This window comes from Amphiura filiformis, unplaced genomic scaffold, assembly GCF_039555335.1.
Source record: "Amphiura filiformis unplaced genomic scaffold, Afil_fr2py scaffold_38, whole genome shotgun sequence".
Classification (NCBI taxonomy): domain Eukaryota; kingdom Metazoa; phylum Echinodermata; class Ophiuroidea; order Amphilepidida; family Amphiuridae; genus Amphiura; species Amphiura filiformis.
Window position 1 is genome coordinate 827,635 of NW_027305502.1, and position 20,698 is coordinate 848,332.

The 20,698-nt window shown below is 36.9% G+C and overlaps 2 protein-coding genes across 3 annotated transcripts; one reads left to right on the forward strand and one right to left on the reverse strand.

Moving 5' to 3' along the window:
• Window positions 1-440: 440 nt before the first annotated feature.
• LOC140144059 (alpha-methylacyl-CoA racemase-like) lies at window positions 441-9,070 on the reverse strand. Its single transcript, XM_072165887.1, is given in 7 exon segments — window positions 441-1,477; window positions 2,462-2,648; window positions 3,416-3,576; window positions 4,524-4,667; window positions 5,026-5,178; window positions 5,181-5,305; window positions 9,018-9,070. Coding segments are annotated over 6 exon segments (1,146 nt in total). The 5' UTR covers window positions 5,272-5,305; window positions 9,018-9,070; the 3' UTR covers window positions 441-1,067.
• A 162-nt stretch (window positions 9,071-9,232) lies between these two features.
• Window positions 9,233-18,746, forward strand: LOC140144049 (hydroxylysine kinase-like). Of its 2 annotated transcripts, none has more exons than XM_072165874.1 (5): window positions 9,233-9,303; window positions 11,761-12,182; window positions 12,956-13,086; window positions 15,273-15,465; window positions 17,266-18,746. In XM_072165874.1, exons 2-5 carry the CDS (start codon window positions 11,777-11,779, stop codon window positions 17,718-17,720), a joined length of 1,185 nt encoding a protein of 394 aa, XP_072021975.1. In that variant the 5' UTR covers window positions 9,233-9,303; window positions 11,761-11,776; the 3' UTR covers window positions 17,721-18,746. The 2 variants fall into 2 exon arrangements, with proteins under 2 accessions (XP_072021975.1, XP_072021976.1); XM_072165875.1 differs by having other exon boundaries at window positions 9,257-9,365.
• Window positions 18,747-20,698: the final 1,952 nt, after the last annotated feature.

Consider the following 20,698-nt stretch of genomic DNA (forward strand, 5'->3'; position numbering starts at 1 on the left):
ATGATCATGCTTCTCTGACAAAGTTTGACACCTTATTTTTAAATTTTATAAATCAAATTTCATATCTGAAATCCGGATGCCTGTAGAAATCCAGAGGATTTGGTATCAAATATATAAGTCACATTCTTTTTTGCTGCATAATTAGCCTCAACTGCTTTTTATACACAGGGTGAATTAAAACCGATCTCAAATTTTACACCAACTATTCTGTCCACTTCATCAACCAAGTGGAGTTAGTGTTATATATTTTCAATTCAACTGCGTGTAAATTTCAATATAATAACACTAAATTACTTAAAGGGAGAGAAAACATGGACTTTTTCCAACTTCATTATTTCTGAAATTTAAGTCCAAAGTATATAAAACTATACATTTTGTACTGGAAATGATTTGAACAAAAATTTTCAGTTTTTGAAAAAATCACACAAATGCGCTTTTTTGTGACAAAAAATCTATCAGAGTAAAAACATTTCAGACAGCTTTTCATAAAGTAGAGACATGAAATTACATGTCATTTTAATTCTTTGAAAATTTGTCTTGTTTTTTCAAAATATGGAAAAACACATGTGAAAAAAGAAATTTTTTTCATTCTGATCAGCGAAAAGTTGCATGTAATGGTGTATATTTTTGTTTAAAACAAAAAATTTGAAAAAGTGAGAAAACCTTTCCTAGAAAGTGATGTGCTCTTAACGATAGCGCAAAAATTGACATTTGACAAGTTTTCTTGTTAAAAATTTGTGTAATGTTGTCAAAACCGAACTCTGAAAAGTCAATGTTTTAGTAAATAAATGTCAAAATTATGCATAAAACATCCTTACATTTTAATATGGTAAGACTTTCATTCTTGCAAAAGCTGTATCTGGTACATAGTCTTAATTTGCATTGTTTTGCACTAATGAATCCAAAATGGCTGCTTTTAGTTCAGTTGGGTAGAAATCATTTGAACTCTCCCTGTATCTGCAATAAACATTTCAGACATACAATATTGCAACTATTTGATCGATTCAAAAATCTTGATTTCAAATATAGTGAGGGTGACAAAAACACTGCCCTCGTTAATTATGATGTCACAATTTTGACGAGTCTCCAATTTCAATTGCACCTATAGCATTCAGTTCTGTTATTTCAGTTTCAGTATAGCCAGCTTCCTTCAACACCTCTACTGAATCTTGACCTATACCTGGTTGAGCTGTAGACGATGGTAGCGCAGGTGTCCTGGTTAGCCGGGGTGCCGGACCTGGTTCTACAACACCCCTTTCCGTCTCCAAGAAATACTGACGCTCCTTGTTGTGAGGGTGATCCGGTGCTTCCCATAGCGTCAAGACTGGTGTGACGCAGGCATCTTTGCCGTCAAAGATTTCCGTCCATTCGGTGCGAGTCTTGGTGGCAAATATTTGGGTGAATTTTTCTCTCATAACTGGCCACTCGTCTCTGCTCATTTGCGAGGGGAAATCTGCATCATCTGCAAGTCCTAGCCCTGTATAAATAAAATGTGTAACTCTGATAATACACCATAAAGCCCCCATTCATGCTATTTTAAGTATCAAACTATTTTCAACATGCTTGATCGTGTCAGATTTTTATAACAAATCAGAAAGGTCATTAAATTGTTACAGACAAAGACGGCAGTAGTTTTATGGGGGAGGGGGTACGATGAGTGCTCCATTTTTGTAGTTACAGTAAAATTAAAATATCCTTTCTTTTCACGTGTCGAAATTTCCAGGATGTTTAATTTGATGTACAGAACCCGTAAGTTGCCAAAAATAAAATGTTCCCTGTTGAAACATATGTTATATTTGTACACATATGAAATTGTGGTTGCAATATTTTCAACTTCTGACAAAGAAACTTCGGATTCTGAATTGCAATTTTCATTGTCCAGTTTACCTGAATTAGGCAAGAAGATCAACTTTTTACGGACCATACTGATACTGAAAATGGGGTCTTAATTAGAGATCGACACAAAGTTAAAAAGGGAATCTTTGGGATTGGCTTACATCTGAAAAATAGAGGGCAAAAGAGTGGAGCATACATGTACCACTGTGGTAAGCACCTCCTTTCACAGGTAAATAGTTTGCATTGAGATTAAAAGTTTAATTTCTATGGATTCAATACTGAAACAAAGTCAAATGTGATCCTCACAGAACAACTCTGATCCATATATGATCTGACCCAATCAGACCAAAGTCAGAAATTTTTAAACATTTAGTTATTACCATCACAAACTTGCTCACTACCTGAACTTACTGATGTTGAGATAAATAAGCGTGTGGCACACTAACTTGTAAAGTTACAAACTTTTTAGATGCGTCAAATTTTTAATGTTAATTAATTGTTTGTTTTTTTGCTTTTTATTTTTGCTTATCTCAATTTCATCATTCCTAACTTCAATCGATCGGATCAGATCATGTCATTAAGTTCTCTTTGTAAATCAAACAATTGAACCAGGTCACTATCTTACCTTGAATCAGTTCTTGGTAAAACTGTGGTTCTAAAGCACCAACTGCCATGTATTTACCATCAGATGTTTCATACGTATCATAGAATGGAGCGCCCCCATCCAGCAGATTGGTACCTCGTGGTTGAGAGAGCAAACCAACATCTTTGGTTGCCCATAGAAAGGAACCTACGTACGCTGATCCTTCAAGCTGTTGATGACATGAAATTACATAATGATGTCAAAACAGTTGTTTTCATTTTTTTTCATCAAAAAGTTATCTCGAACCAGCTGATTTCTTACAAGACAGAGCATAGCTCAACTTTTTAAGTGATGTCTGTACAAAGGGTTATAATACCCCTATGCTTGCCAAAAGAAACTGGAAACCTTTTCCCCTACTCACTCACTCATTCAGGTACTCCCATTTGAAATTCACACTCCCTGTGTGGAAGAATAAAGCCATGTCTTCAATAGGAGGTGTATGGATTTCAACTGGCCCATTTACAATGCATCATTTAATCCTTTACTATTTTAAACCATCATAAATCCAAACCCATCACAACACTAACAGATAAATCCTATGGAAGAGTTATGATGGTTATGAAACCTGCAAATGTGAGTCTCATTGCCAGGTCTTTTGGTATATTAACAATGACCCCCTTTTCTAGGTCAATTTTGGTATAAAATGGGTCATTTTTTCAAATTATTAGAAAAAATACCCTGATTTCATCTAACTGGAGCCTAATTTCAATTTTTGTTAAAATAATTTTTGTATTTTATTTTGCCAAAATCTGGGCCTCTGGTATAAAAACGGGTCAAATTTTCTTGGAAAATTGGTATAAATATGGATTCTCTGAGCCACATCCCTACCCATGGACATGCAGGCTAAGTTACAAGATTGCTAGGTTTGTTCTGCCCCCTGTCACATATCAGCTCTATTATAGTATTAAAACAACTTACTACCAAATTCAAACTCACCATATTTGCATCAATGACCTGTCCTTTGCCTGATCTTGTTCTCTCCAGTAATGCAGCAACAATGCCAAAGGCACAGGTCAGTCCACCACCAGCAAAGTCTGCTAATAGATTATGTGGTGCATGAGGCTTCTCTCCTGGTCTCCCCAACATGCCAAGTACACCTAGGGCATGTAGTTAAAGGAAAATAGTTAATGGGATACATAGTCATTTAATTTTAACATCTAAAGCGTAAGACATACTTAGGGACTGGTCGTTATTTACGGCAGGGGGGAATGGGCATTTGGAAAAAATAGCAAAAATATTTTGTGTTCCCCCCTCGCGTCCGCTCAAAATGTTTGTGTTTCCCTTGTTTTCCCAATTTTCTCCATTTAAAACTTAACAATCCCTCTGGTTTAACTAAAAATTTCAGGTTCCCCTCAAGACCTCAACAAAATTTTGTGTTCCCCTAAATTTTCCCATTCCCCCTGCCATAAATAACGATCGCTCCCTTATTGGTATTTTGAAACAATTACATAAGTTGTAATTTTAAAAAAACTTGACCCTGCTACTGAATTTGATTCAAAACTGTTCTCTTCAAACATTCTTTAAGCCTGAAAAGGGTTCCCTTGACCACCTCGTGTACATGTATACCACACTTTTTCATCTGAGTGCCCCGCCCCTCAGGCTCTGAAACTTAATGTTCAAATTTCTGATGAGTGATGAGTGGATAAATCTCTGATAAGTGGATAACTTGTAAAACAAAGTGATGCGATAACATCAGTTTCACATCTCACATCATTGGGAGATGATTAGCATTAACTTTTAACCTATTTGGGCCCAAAACACTGTTAAAAAGGAAGATGCATCTTGGGCAATTGGGCTTTATTTTTTCCTCTCTACAGTGCCGGTGCCACAGTCAGAACTATTGCCCACCCCAACCCCCGTTTGCCCTGAGACGAATATCATTTCAGCTGTTGCCTGCCAGTAATATACCCCAAAATTACAAAAAAATGTTGATTTTGCCCCCCCCCACCCTTATGCCCCCCTGAAAAAATTCCTGGCACCTCCGTATCTCCCCTTAAAAGTTTAGGGGGAATGTGTGAAGGCAGAGTTTTCTGCTGCACCTTACCTGATGTAGCTATGTAGTTGATATCATGTCCAGCCATATTCATGTATTTCCCAGACTGACCAAATCCAGTCAGTCTTGCAATAACTAGACGTGGGTTGTCTTCCAGTAAGAGTTTAGGACCAAGGCCCATCTTTTCCAAAACACCTGTGAAATAATGAAGCCAAACAACTGAATTAATTCAATATAATGTCTTGTTATCTAAACCCAATATGCTGGTTATCATTGTTGTAAAGTAAATTTTGTAAATTCCGAAGTCTGTGTTGAGTGTCAAGCATGAACGCAGAAGTGATAAACAATCACCCTGATTGGCCAAATCCAGCATAGTGTTACTCTCAACTTGAGATGAAACTCACTTTAGACTGCATGGCCAACACAAACAACTTGTATCCTGAATGGGCAACTCCATTTGAAATTCACACTCTCTGTGTGGAAGATTAAGGTCATGTCTTCCACAAAGGGTGTATGGATTTCATCTGGAACAGCCCACACTGGTTATACATACCTGGACGAAATGGTTCAATAAGAACATCAGCTTGCTTGCACAACTTTCTCAGCACAGAAACCCCTTCTTGCTTCTTCAGATTGACAGCCACTGACATCTTGCCTCTGGCCAGTCTATCCATAGACGCTGCCTGCCTTACACGGTCAATGCGCATACATTAGCCCCAAAGTCTGCTAGGATGAGACCTGCGTGAGGTACTGGGGCTAACCCAGCTAACTCTATCACTTGTATCCCTTTCAAAGCCATTTTGTCACATTAGGAAATAGCCAATTTATTAAATCTGTAATAAAAATAACAGTAAAGAAATCTTGAAATGACAACAATTTATAAAAGATATGATATTGGGTTTTTTTTTACTACCCTCTATACTGTTATAGACAGTAAGCAGGTTCCGGGGCAGGTTCATGATACTGGCACATCAAGTATATTAATGCCAGCAAAGCAATATTTTATTCTCATTCTTGTTTATGGTCTGATAGGGATTCAATTGTGCCCTAGCTTCCATCCAGTTGAAAGAAGGCGCATATTGTCCCCCTCTACAAGAAGGGAAGTCGTTCAGAGGCTGCAAACTATTGCCCAATCTCCTTAACATCTGTGCTGTGCAAATTATGCAAGCATATAATTCACTGTGCCATAATACGTCACTTCTTTGCCAACAACGTTTTATCCGATGCTCAACATAGATTTCGTCAGCGAAGATCATGCGAGACACAGGTGATCGTCACGCTAGAGGAGTTAGCCAACTCGATTATGAAAAGGCATTTGATAAAGTATCACATAGCCACATTCTGAAGAATATCAACCATTATGGTTTAAGAGGCCGGACCCTGAAGTGGATCACCAACTTCTTTCAGAATCACACTCCGTCTATTCTCGTTAATGGCCAGAAAAGCACTAAATCTACCGTTTCATCTGGTGTGCCCCAGGGCAACATTTTTGGGCCCCTACATTAATGATCTGCCTGACTGTGCCTACATCAGACTCTTTGCTGACAACAGTGTTGTTTATCGGTGTCTCTTCTACAGATGACTATCTGCTAGCCTTCAGCAAGATCTAGATGTCCTTCAGGAATGGGAGCGTAAGTGGCTAATAAGGACCGTCGATATTAGGATTTTAAAAAATCGATATATTGGTCACTCAATATCGATAAAAATCGAAAAATCGATTTTCCTCCCAATTTTCATGATCTGAAAATTCAAGACACTATGCTTCAAAAATTGGAATACTTGCGAATTGTGATACCGGCGTCGGGTGTCAAATCACTCGTGAAAAGATGTCCAGAGGCTTTAAATCCACAAAGAAACTCACGAAATGGAACAAAAAATTTTGCACTCATCAATTCCTTTCATTAATGGTGATTCGTGATTGATTTAATAGCGTCTGCCCTGTCATCTTGCAAGGGCTGCGCCATTTTGAAGAAAGATCAGAATTTCCAATTGTACGTAGACGCTGCCGAAACCTGTTTCCATTCATAAACTTCAGGGTGTTTCCCGTTTTGTATTTACACATTTGACCTTTGAAATCAAAATGTGTATATATTTTGCAATGAGCCAATCGTTCAAAGAGAGCTTATCTAACAAAGTTTCTGATTGGTTGTGCATCTCCAAGCCATTCATAATGGCGTGTGTGAGTCGTTGGAAGTGGCCGTGGCAAAAAGCTTGATCGACAGTGATCACTTTAGAGTAAATACTTTGCTTTTGCTGTGTATATAAAATATTAAAGAAAAACCAAATTTAGATTCAGTCGGAATAAGAAAAAAAGAGACAAAAACATGTTATGGGCTTGTCTGATGAAATATTAAATATTCACTTCAATTGAAAATTCAGATGGGAAGAAGAAAAAACTTAGACCGGGGTCGGACTTTGAACAGAAGACATACGTGGTCTCCCATCCAACGACTGACCAAGCTCGGTGTTGCTTAACTTCGATGATGTGACCGTGATTTCATCCATCCAACGACTGACCAAGCTCGGTGTTGCTTAACTTCGATGATGTGACCGTGATTTCATTCACCATGCTATCACAATCTTCAAGATGCCTGCCATATTTTTGGATACTTGAATCTTTGATGGTACAGTTAAAAAAAAAAAAAACAATTACTACCATGATTAGTAACCCCTTGACCATAAACAAAAAATGTAATATTTGAAAAACAACACCCGAATTTTTGGCGCATTTTTGTACAAATCAGAACATACAAAAACATGTGGTATTGCGACATCACTCCCGGGACTTTCCCAGGCAAGCCGGCTTCCCAAATAAGGAGTGATTCACAGGCCGTGCGCATGTACAGAACATGCACGGTCGTTATGAATGAAAATGAATAATTTATATTGAGGAGTGATACAGGCCGTACGCATGCACAGAATAAATGTAACATTTTCCCATGATCGTTTTGAATGAACTTTTGAATAATTGTAGGAAAAACATGATGTGAAGATGCTTACCAGAAATATCAACTTTCTGGAATATTAAATGGCATTTCATGTTTGGAGTCATTTTTAAAACAAAATTTCAATAGCAATGTGTATTGTTTGATAGGAAATAATTATTGTTGTACAGTGATTTACTACAAAATGTGGGACATTTGACCAGTAATGTGGAAGTTATTCGGTAGTCGGCCAAGGGGTGAATGAGCCAATAAGGTATAGGCCTACACTTCATATTTTGTTTTCAAGGATCAAACATGAATGATGAAACATTTACAAAATTATTAAAACTAGCTACAACAATTAAATAATATCGCGGCCCGCTGGTCATCATCTGGTCATGCTACGGGTGCTCTTTCGAAATCGGAATCAAGACCATTCAACAATAAGTTGAGTTCAATGGCGACTTTGACAATAATTAAATGATTAAAATGAATGTGAGAGCTGTGAGAAGTGTTAGCGATATTTACCAATTCTGAAGTATGTTTGAAGGAAATTTTGGATGGTGAACATTGGAAATGTAATATAAACTTTCAACTATGTTAATGTAAAGCATCAGTTATTGATTCTAGAGGTTTTTACATTTCAAAATGTCTCTGTTCCGGCGTAATCTCGGCGGCTAACACACTGTATAGGGCTATAGGCCCGATTTTTCGATACTTTTTTTTCATTATCGGCAACTCTGATATATCGATTTTCTTCAGAAAATGATATCGGCGCCATTGATATTATTGGATAGTCGATTTTTTGATTATTATCGATACATCGACGGTCCTTACTATGTCCATGTAGATCTCGTTGAGTTCTACCAGAAAAACAACATATTTGATGCCAAAATGCTTGACAAAGTGTTTGTGGACCAAAGAACGGGAAAAAGGCTATTGGCACCCGATTTTGTAGAATGAGCGATATATCCATCGTGATCGGCGTTGTTTACTTCCGAATTTCCATTGCTGCGCCACAGTGTCATGCTTCACTGATTCTGACGCGTCGCAACTGGATTCTGGATTTGAGGATAGACTTTTCAATCAATGCAATGTTGCACATTTCCATTGGTATATTTTTTCATTCCATTGGATATATTACAATTAAATATACATGATTTAGCCATATCTATCATATAAATTGGCAATATACAGTTCTGGTTCTGGTACAATACTGCTAAACACTCCTTCAATTAAAATTACTCTTAAAAATTGCATAAAACAATACAAACATGTAGTGCCGTACTATTACGCTGACTTTCGTATTCGGCGAGGAGGACGATTTCGACCTCCTGGTTTGTTTACAAACAGAGAGGTAGACAAAAGACCGTTCCGCTTGTCCAAACACTCAGTCAAGTATCTGAAGGATGGTCCACAATAGCGTGATTCACGTAACATGAATACAGAATAGGGATTAAAAAGCTGTCATGTAGAACCATGTGCTTCTAATCCAATTTGCCATCAAGATTTCATATGGAAACAGTTCAGACCCAGTACAGCCTACAGGATCATGTCAGAAATTAATATTTTGTTCTGGGTCTGATTATTCGGACTAACAAACATGTACCAATGTACTTACAGTTACAATTCACAACTGACACACACTTCTTGTTTACAAAATGACAACTCCCCAGGATAAAAAAAATGAATGTGTAAATTATTATCATCTTTAGGGATCACATATCCAATCCAGCTTGGCCAAAGGCTAGGTTTGAACTTTGCAGTCTGATGTTGCGACTAATCAGCTGATTTATTTACAGCCTGTAGTCCATTTGAGCTGCCGATAATTTTGGAGCCAAATTCTGCTACCTTGGCTGGGTCTACTAATTTGATGTTTGCAGGGTTGTTTGGGTATTTATTGATCTGTAAGTTACGTTTTGTAGTGTCCGTAGAAGTTGAAGATAGGTTCTTTGAATCTTCGACAGTAGTAAGTTTCGTCCAGTCGATGACTAATTTCCTAGATTAGTTTAATTAAATTTTCTATTCTATATTGTTTGGTAATAATGTCTTTTGCCAATAGTATGTTTAAAGTTGTAATTTTGTGTTTTTGATCGCAAAGATCGGATATTTTCGTTCCCGATTCGAATTCTGAACCCTTCGCTAGGGTGCCGATTTCGGCAGAACTTTGACGATAATTTTGCCTTTTTGGACACTGCATTCGATCCTTAATTTTGTTTCAACCGAGTCTTAAATTAGCAAGCACAATAAGGTTGGTACCACTTTTATATACATTGATGAAATTTTAAAGATTTTTTTTCAAGTTTCTAACCGGCGCAAATCGTTAAGTGTGTATTTCCCATTGACATCCAAAATGGGAAATACGAGTCTGATGGACATAGGAACGGTGTCCATGAGACTCAGCGAGTCTAGTCCCAGTACCGATCGATCGAGTGCTGAATAAATACATCACCTACGTGTGTATGTTGAATCACTGAATCAGTGACGTACCATATAAACTGTATGCATATTGCTATTCGTAGTATGGTACGTCTTGTTTGTACATCCCATCCAGTGGGGGGGTGGGGGCATAAGCATGCTAAATAATACAATCAGCGAGATTATACACGCACACGCATTGTAGGTGTTGCAGTTGCACATCAACTTGACGCATAAACTGTGTGTATATCGCTATTCTTCTTATACATCTTGTTTGAATCCCATCAGCTGCGTGAAGCTCCCAATAATCATGATAATATATTAATAATAATCGGCTCGCTAAATACACGCATTGTAGGCGAAATAGGAATTGTAGGAATGAAATACCAATTTTCTTCGTTTTACCTCATTTGTTTGGCTCGTTTAAAAGGGGACAATGCGATCTGTAGCTATCAGTGAAACTAACAGTGCTGTACGGTGCGACCATTTTAGGCGCATTGGCGACTAGATTTTTTCTGATGGCGACTAAATATTCAATCCCTGGCGCCAATGGCGACCAACTATTGAAGCTTTTAATCGCCAGCAAATGCAAAACATGTATGTAATGTAGCATTCAGGAGTATGAATGTATGCTATGAATATATGCATTTATCATGTCTCAATGGGGACTTCCTGGAAAACATATAGGCCTACACTGTACATGCTGTGTATAGTAAGAAGTATGTAGAGTTCAATGGGAATATGTAGATTGAGTACAGCAGCTATGAACATTCAACGCACATGGCTGTTCAGTTGGCACCACATATTTTTTTACTGGGAGCAAAATATGGGCGCCTAAATTTATAAAGTTAGGAGCCATTGGCTCCTCAATCAGGTTTTGCACCGTACAGCACTGGAAACTAACATTTAAATATGAATCTATTTTTTATGCAAATCACACAAATTCACACATTATTGCTTTAAAAGCCATATATTGTAACATTTCAATAAAAAATATTTCTTTTACTGTCAGATCATATGTCCCTTTTTTCGGTCATATGCTACGACACATGCCTATGATGTGTGAAGATCGATCGATCAATCAATCAATCAATCTTTATTTCATTAAGGGATCTGGAATGAGCGTTTTGAGCGTTTCAACAGTATTTTTTGTGGGACATGAGAGCACATCACACATATTGAATTGCATTCTGAATACGAAGAATGTCTTTCTGATATCAAATAATTTTCATTTTTTGAAATTCATGATATAATACAAATTTTATGACAAATTATTAAAATTTGATATTTTTCACATTTTGATATAACAGTCCTTGAAGTAAACTTTATAAATCAAAATCAAAAGACCTAATTTTTTTTGGTGTTTTGGGGAAAAAATCCATATCTTCAATACGAAAGGTCAAAATTTTCAATTGATTGTCGGCTTTTCATCCCACCTACATACACTTTAAGTATAAATCATCACATTTAGTTTACTTTGAGTACTGTTAAATATCAAAAATATCAATTTTTAATGATTTGCCATAAAATGTGTATTACATTGCGAATTTCAAAAAATCAAAATTATTTGATATCAGAAGGCTATTCTTCGTATTCAGAATGCAATTTGATATGTCTGATGTGCTCTAATGTCCCACAATAAATACTGTCCAAACGTTCATACCCCTTCCCTTAAGTGTGTTTGGGAGACCAAAAAAGGGGGAAAAGTTGGGAAACCACATTCTCCCTTTTAATCTTTGCAAGCTTTGAGACACTATTTTTGTTGACCCTTTCATATTATACGACAGGTTCAATGATGACTTCAATACATTGTATTTACCAACAGCTGACAAAAGTAAATTTTAAATATGCTTTTATGAAATTGACCTGAGTTGAGGTTGTTAATCCAAGATGCATTTATAGGATCCTGAATTGTAACATTTATATTTCATCTTCCTTTTTTCCAGATTTCATGCAAGCATCATGAATATCATAATAGGTCAGCAGAATTGTGGACCAACATACATTCCTAGAGTCAGCCTGGAAGAAGCGTCTCAGTTGTTCACCAAATTGTACGATCACAAAGTTGATAAAATCAAAACACTTGTTGGGTATGTGACCCAGAACTTCTACATTAAAACGTCATCAAGCGGAGATACTAAAACAGCCAAGGAGTATGTCTTTAAGATATGCCCATTCCAATATCAGAACATGAAAGGACTAACTGATGTTTCTATCAAGACTATGTTGTACTTAAATGATTGTGGCATAGTTTGTCCTGCTCCTTTGAAAACGATTAAGGGCAAATATGTAACAACGGAAGAGGTGAATTGTTGTCGGGCGTCGCCATCATCAACTTCCAAGAAAGAAGAGGAATGCATAACTCAAAGTAAGGGTTTGATTCTTGCTTGGTTTGGTTTTTAAATAATTTCATATCACCTGTTTCTTCATAATTAAAAATGTTTTTGAAGTTGTTGTGGTTATTTTTTTGGGGGGGGGGGCGACACATCAATGGAAACATGTTATTTTTACCAAGGTAAATGAGTAACATTTGCATATGAAATGGATTTTCAGCAAATAGTGTAGAGAAAATCTATGAATGTTACAAACAATCATTGGAACAGAATGGATATAAAAAGAAAAGAATGACTCATTCACAGGTTCATACAGAACCTTACTAGTAAATGAGAAAAAAAAAAAAAAAAAAGAACCTTACTAGTACCATCATCAACTTCTGCATCACAATTTTTGATCATTATAATGAGTTTGACAGACTGCCAAATCCAGATTTGTCCTTTAGTTAAATTCATGTTACACTTGAATTATTTTGAATTAGTAAACAAGGGTTCAGCACTTTAACTCCAGAGGGCATCATATCAATTTTTTAACAGTGTGATCAGTGCGATAAATAAGCACAAAGAGGGCGGCATACAAGATTAGCTTACGGTACAGCATGGCACAGTGGATACTGATCACCATTTAAAAAAATTATGTCTTCCAGTGCTAAAGTGCTGATCCACTGTTCACTAATTCAAAATAATTCATGAATTAAACATTAACTTAACCAAAAGGCTAATCCATATTGGGGATCTTCCACAGGGGGAATGTTGATTTCAAATGGAATAGCCTATTATACCAGTTTGTGTATATTTCTCTGTACAGGTGCCTGCTTGGTCTACACACTCACCTATCTACCAGGGAACACATTGGAAGCTGCATGCCCTAAATCTGTCCCATTACCATGGTTTAAAGATCTTGGCCAATATTTGGCTAGAATTGACAAAGCTCTGATGGTAAGTCAAAATACAAATATCAAGGGCCTGGGTTTGGTTTGACTTTAATAGGGGTGTGCTGCTAAAAATTGTGGATCTATCCATATATACCAATTTTCGGTAGATCCTTCATGTAATTATTTCATGTAAGCTAATCCTAACCCTAACCCTAACCCCCAATCCTAACCCTAAACTAACCTTAACCCTAACCCTAATTTCGTGTAAAATTACATGAAGGAATAACCCAATTTTCCAAGAATTTTGGACCCGTCGCTTACAAAAACATAAAAAAATTTCGACCAAACTTAATGCAAATTTCCAAAGTTTTTACAATTTTCCCACTAGTTTTGGCAAATTGGCAAAATTTTTCGGGGAGAATTTGAAAAAATGAGCCAAACATACGAGGACGGTCAATAAATTCCCGCAACTATTATTTATCTTCGCCCAAGCATGACTTAGATATCAGACTGTACCTTATGAAAAACAAATGTGTATTAGCGAAATTGAATCCTTGATTACGTAATGACATTAACATAAACACAATAGCATATGGACACTGCCTGATTTATGGTGAAAAAATAGTGGAGAAAATAACGAGCCAAATTGAGGTATTGTTATATAATTACAAATATCTCGAGAATAAAAGTATGGGATCTGACACGGTTTTGTAGTTAGGTAGACCGATAACACGGTGTTGATGCTATACTCTTTTAAGACCTATAGGGATCATGTTGAATATGTCCAATAACACAGGTTTATCACCCATTGTTCTTTACATAATTGAACAAATTGTACCTGGTTTGATTAGGTAGATACTGATTATTAAAAAGGGAGGTCTCGGTGGTGAATTCAAAAATATTTCTTCCTTTTTAAACCCTTTGTTTTCAAAAGGTCATGTTTATGTAATCAAAGTAGCACACCATAGAGAGGCTCTGAATTGAAAATGTTTGTTTAATTTTAACATGAGACTTACATTGTAATATAGCAATTCACTCACACGATTACCGTTTCGCAACATTGTATTTAGTCATATTTGTAGCACTTTTTTGCCTAAAATGTTTCATACATTTTTGGTACTTTTAATCATGCATACGATACACGCATACACATATTTATATTTTTATTGCAACATTTTCTATTGTCCTGACTTTGATCTCTCATACCATACCAATAATCATATTTTGTCTTTGTTTAATTTTTGAGATAATTTTGATTCTTGTTTCTACCTTGTGTGCTCTTCTCTCATGATTTTCACACCATTTTTGTTTGTCATTAAGGCCTATTTTTGATGGATTTCAAAGACGGTCCCTTACCTCATCTGTTCATGGATACATTTCTTCTTTCACAATTATCAAGTGAATATACTCAGATTACCTCATACCAAAAACAGGACTTGCAAACTGTTTCAATTTGGTACTTTACTTCCGCTTCTTTTTATTACATGTTCCATAACTGCAATTCAAATTTCCCGCCAAAAATGACTGTTGTCAGTGTACACATAGCAATAACTTTATGCAAATGAGATTACGTAATGCAAAGTACTCTAATGATAACTGTTGTGTGTTTTGAAAGACAAAGGTACAAACTTGTAGTTATCACAAGTAACAGTTATCAAAGTCATGATTGAGCGGAGATAAATATTACCATAACCACTTCGGTATAAGCCCACCCCCCTAGATGGCAGATTTCACTTCAAAATGGGGATGGGCTTATACCCGGGGAGGGGCTAGTACTTGAATTTAGAAATAAGAAAAATCATCCCCGGGAATCATCCCCATTTGTATATGCCCAATGTACCAGTAATTTCTATCATCTATGTCAATTTCTGAACATTCTAAGTGTGGAATGTTAATTATCAGCTGATATTTTTTTTTATTTGTTCTTAAATGTGAGAGAAAAGCATTGATTTGATTTAAGAACTTGGCCATAATTTAGTAAGCGGGCTTATAGCCGAGTGTACCCGTGTTCCCAGAATGTTTTGAAAAATAGGGGGTGGGCTTATACCTGAAGGTGGGCTTATACCCGGGTGGTTACGGTAGTTGCAGGAATATATTGACTGGCCCTCGTATAACAAAATTGGCCTTGAAAAGGGGGTCATTAATTTACCATGTGTCACATCCCTGTATAGTGTATACATATGGTCATTTGTACTGAGTACCCACCCCCTCATTTGTGTGTTCATTTTGTCATTCATTTCATTCCTCCAGGATTACCCTCATGTAGAAGACATTCCAATGATGACTAAACAAGGGCAGAATTCGGAATGGTCGTTGAATACGATACCTAGATACAGAGCATTACTATATGTTGTCCAAGATGATACAATGAGAAATCTGATTGAGTCTGTCATTGATGAGTTTGAAAAAGAAGTAGTTCCAAAAATACCACAACTCAGAACAGGTAACAATTATTTTGTGCATGCTGTTATGTTATATAATTGCAGAATCATGTGTAGTGGTAATAAAATTAATGTACCAGTAATTTAAAGTTAGACTTCAACATTACTTGTTTATTTTGCTTACCGGAGTGCTTTCAAAGATTTTCTTGTCATCAGCCAATGTTGTTAGCCCTGATGATTTCTTGGAAATGGCTGGAGGCCATGTTAAAGTATGTAGGAACATGCACCAAATAGACTGGAATAATGTAAAAGTACTGGTTAAGGAAACAAAAGACTTCCCCAGGAGGGTTCTGGAAACCAGATCAAGAAACAAGGACCTTCATTGAACCAAGACACATGATTGGAACTACATGTAGATCATGTGTGGGACAACCTAATGAAACCCAACAAGGCCAGTGGCAGGACTTCAGTGACATCACCTGATCAGGTTGGTCTCAAGCCATTTCCAAGAAAACATCAGAGCTAACAACATCGGCTGATGATGACAAAGTTCCTTGAAAGCACTCCCTCCCTGTATGAGGTCTAATTTTAAATTACTCTCTAGGTTATAGTTTTTGAATTTTACAAGGTGTATCTGAAACAATGTTACTATTTATTTTTGTATTTTTTTTGGTCAAGAATATTTATATCAGAAATATTTTTTGCTGGTGGTGTACATGTAGCTTTTGTATGACAAAATTCACTTGGGCAATTTAATAGATAATATAGATTACACTATACAGCAAGTATAAGGAAAAATTAACTAAATTGGATTTTTCCGACTAAAAGGGACAATTTGTAGAGGGATTTAGGTCCACCTGCATACGAGTCTGCTTTAATGAGTGTAATTTGTTGGCACTTCTAGCCCCTCAAAGGCTAAAATTACCATTCCTGTTCATAACATACACACACAATCTATTGGTGTGCTGGTCAATGCACTTTAGTTTCATTAGGATCCACAACATACTCATATGTGACACCAGTGTCCGAAATAAGGAAAATATGGAGGTTGTCCCGAGGACAACTAAAGCATAAATTCTGCTTGTCCTCAAAACATTTTGGTTATCCCCAAAATGTGTCATATTTAAGAGGTAAAATATAGTGGTTGTCCAGAGGATAAGTACATATCTCAATATGGTTGTCCCCAGTGATTTTTGGACAAGAGGATAAGTGCTTATTTCGAACACTGTGTGACACGATCTGGTCCATGGGGGCCAAAGGTGGCAAATTTGAAACTGAGATAACAGTAAAAATATGGATTAAAAAACCATAGAATACATAAGAAAATAGACGTCAAAAAACTTCGTTACTTTAGAACCAAGTAAGTTAGACCTTTGGTGTTTTCAGTAAATGATAACCTATTGTATGTATAATGTAATAATTACAGTAACTCAATTTTCCAAATGCCGCCTTTGGCTCCCATGGATCAGATTGTGTCACATATATCAGTGCACAATTCTTAAATCCCAATACATTTGCACATTCATGAATGACCGTTGAAAATTTGGGTACAAAATCTCATACTCTGCAACTTGAGGTCAAACGTTATTGAACTATGCCATTGGGTTGAGGCCATTGTGGTCCATAGTGTTTCAACCCAATGTCATTAGCCTAAGAGAAACAAAAGTTTGTCTCAGAAATTCTTAGTGCATATCTATGCAAGATTGAATTTGTCATCAGATTGCTCTATTTTTGACTTTTTTAGCAAAAGAAAACAACAAAAGCTGGCCAAAAATATAGAAATTCTTTAGCAGGAAGGCAACTATGCACGTAATACTCTTTTGCTATACATCGGTATAATAACTTTTTTTTTTTCATTGCAGCCATGATATACAATGACTTCAATCAAAATAACATCATTGCCAAAGTCTCCACCACAAAGGACAGCAAAGACGTAGACCAACACACACTTGACATCATCGGTATCATAGACTTCAATGACATTTGCTGTTCATGCATACTCTTTGAGATAGGCATAGCCTCGACATATATGATGTACATCCAGAAAGAAGGTGACCGTCTCGCTGCATGTCGTCAATTTCTACAAGGTTATGAGTCTGTCATATCTCTGACGGAAGATGAGTGGCAACTACTTCCGCTGTGCATTGCAGCACGGTGTGTGCAGGGTGTGTTGGCAGGGTTGTATTCTTTTGAACTAGACCCAACTAATGAGTATGTTAGAAGGGATATACATAATGGATATGAGATCCTCAAGTATATTAGAAGTATACCATCACAGAAGATAGTGAAATACTGGCGTGGACAGGCCTCAGATTAAGCTGTATCATAGTGCATGCTGTAGCAGGCCTTCTCAACTGGCGGCGTGTGCGCCACTTGTAGTCAGTCGTAGTGGTGCACGAAGTGGCGCATGATAATTTGAATAAGTTTTTGTACAAATCTTGAACAAAAAATGGGTAAAAATACCCAATCTGAGCCGTTAAAAGCCCTAAAATCTGTAAGTAGCTGGGGGCGCTGCCCACTGGACCCCAGGTCTCGCCACTGGACCCCACCCGCTATGCGTTTGTTCGCGCACATGCTTCCTCGCAAAGTCCTCCCTTAAACATATTGGCACTTCCTGATCACTAACATTTTCCAGCTGGCACTTCAAATAAACTAGTTGAGAAGGCCTGCTGTAGGGGTACTTAATTATAATACAATGTAGTTCAAAAACAAATATAGTCAGAAGGTCATTTTGGACACAACTGAGCAGTCTCCATTCCCCAGATTCTGGGAGAAAGTTCAACACTTTCTTAACAAATATGTTTTTCAGTCATCAACCCAGAAAGTTGATGAATGAGGCTGGCAGTTTAACTGGAACTATCTTATAATAAAGTAGCCATTTGCCAAGAATTTTGCTCTTCCTTTGTCGTCAGTTGCAGATGTTACACTGCTCATGAACAGGTCAAATTCAAAACTTTCATCTATGTTTTCAAATGTTTCTCTGAAAGTGTTCCACCATATCGAGGGTTGAGAGCCAGAAAGTCGCAACTTACAATAACCTGCTGCCACAAAATGAGCATAAAGTTGCTATAGAAGATACAGTCCATTAAGGGAACTGGAATGAGCGTTTTGAGCGTTTCGACAGCATTTTTTGTGGGACATAACAGCACATCAGACCTATCGAATTGCATTCTGAATACGAAGAATGTCTTTCTGATATCAAATAATTTTCATTTAATGAAATTCACAATACAATACAAATTTTATGACAAATTATTAAAATTGGATATTTTTCACATTTTGGAGATATAACAGTCCTCGAAGTAAAATTATAGTCTTAAAGTGTATGTAGCTAGGAGGAAAAGCCGACGATCAATTGAAAATTTTGACCTTTCATATTGAAGATATGGATTTTTTTCCCCAAAGACCTAATTTTTTTGGTGTTTTGTGAAAAAATCCATATCTTCAATACGAAAGGTCAAAATTTTCAATTGATCGTCGGCTTTTCATCCCACCTACATACACTTTAGGTAGAAATCACCAGATTTATAAAGTTTACTTCGAGTACTGTTAAATATCAAAAATATCAATTTTTAATGATTTGCCATAAAATGTGTATTACATTGCGAATTAAAAGAGCATCAAAATTATTTGATATCAGAAGGCCATTCTTCGTATTCAGAATGCAATTCGATATGTCTGACGTGCTCTAATGTCCCACAATAAATACTGTCCAAACGTTCATACCCCTTCCCTTAATCATGACAAAATTCAATAGAAAACAAAAGACATTGGAAATATTGATTTTTGAAGACCAAAGCAAGGAGCCAACTTTATGCTCATTTTGTGAGGGCGGGTCATAGTGAGTTACGGCTTTCTGGTTCTGAACCCTTGTTATCTTGGGAGGGCGAGTTAGCGCAGCGGTAGTTCCCTCGCTTTGCACCACTGAGGTCCCGGGTTCAAGCCCGGCGCCGCCCAAGGACTCATGTGCACTTGGTTTATCCCGATTCCATGCTCGCTCTCGCAGGTTTTCTCCGGGATCTCCGGTTTCCTCCTGTATCGCAAAAATCGGTGATTAGTTGTTTGGTTATCAAAACTTCCTTCACCCAATGGAATTTGGGGAGCTGCACAGATAATTGGTGGATGTTACAATCTAAATGCGGATAGGTGTGCGCCGCTTCGCAGCAACCTAGTTGATGCGACCTGATTGTGATGATTCACCATTGCAGCGAAATTACAGCGCTTTGAGTCCTCTAAGATCTGGAGAAAGGCGCTTTATAAATCCAAAATTTGTATTTGTTTGTATTTGTATCTTAGGTGAAAGAAAAAGGTTTTTCTCTCAAAAATGTTGCAAACTATCTAAACTCATCCCAAAAAGAAAGTATCCAGTTTGATTTTGGTTCATAAGTCAAAGATGGGGTCTTAAATCAAGACCTACCAAAAGTATGTTACAGATAAATTTATTCCACACAGTTTGATACCTCATTTGTCCAAATCGATCCGAATTGATGACACAGCGACCTTTTTAAACGCATAGCGACCTCAATTTTAGAAGTTGCAGTAATTCCTATTGGTGTGGTTTTCCTGCTTCTCAAGATTCGTCATAAAGGTACACAATAACAGAGACGAATGAAGACTGTTTGACTTCACTTCATGTGTTTTATTGAATACAGATACTCTTTTACTCCTTCCTTAATGTTTTGCCCTTCACTCTTCACATCTTCTCCTGCTGCATCAATGACTGCCAGACAGCTGCGGAGCATGTTCTCAGTGAGACGTCTGACTGCGCCCTTGATCTATCGCTGCCCATAATTGAGTAGCAGGACCAAATCAATCCGAATTACTGCAACTTTTTAAATGGAGGTGATTGCATTCAAATGGTCACTGTGTCATCAATTCTGCATTGATTTGAACACATGAGGTATCAAACTGTGCGGAATAAATTTATCTGTAACATACTTTTGGTAGGTTTTGATTTAAGGCCACATCTGTGACTTATGGAATAAAATCAAACTGGATACTTTCTTTTTGGGATGAGTTTACATGCTATGCTATTTTAGTAAAATAAGATATGCAGAATGCAAGATTTTTTTAATTTTGCCTTTAGTCTACCTTTTCCAAAAGCTTGTAAAAAAAGGCCAGGGTGTTGGGCTACACGCTAGAATGGCTTTCACATTATGCATGCAGGTTTGAGAGACATGATATTGCTACTACTTAATAGGCGTAAGATGAAACATGTCAAATAATCAGGATTTTTGTAAACAAAGTTGCAAAATTAATTTATAATATTGTATATGACATTAAGCACTGTGGTAT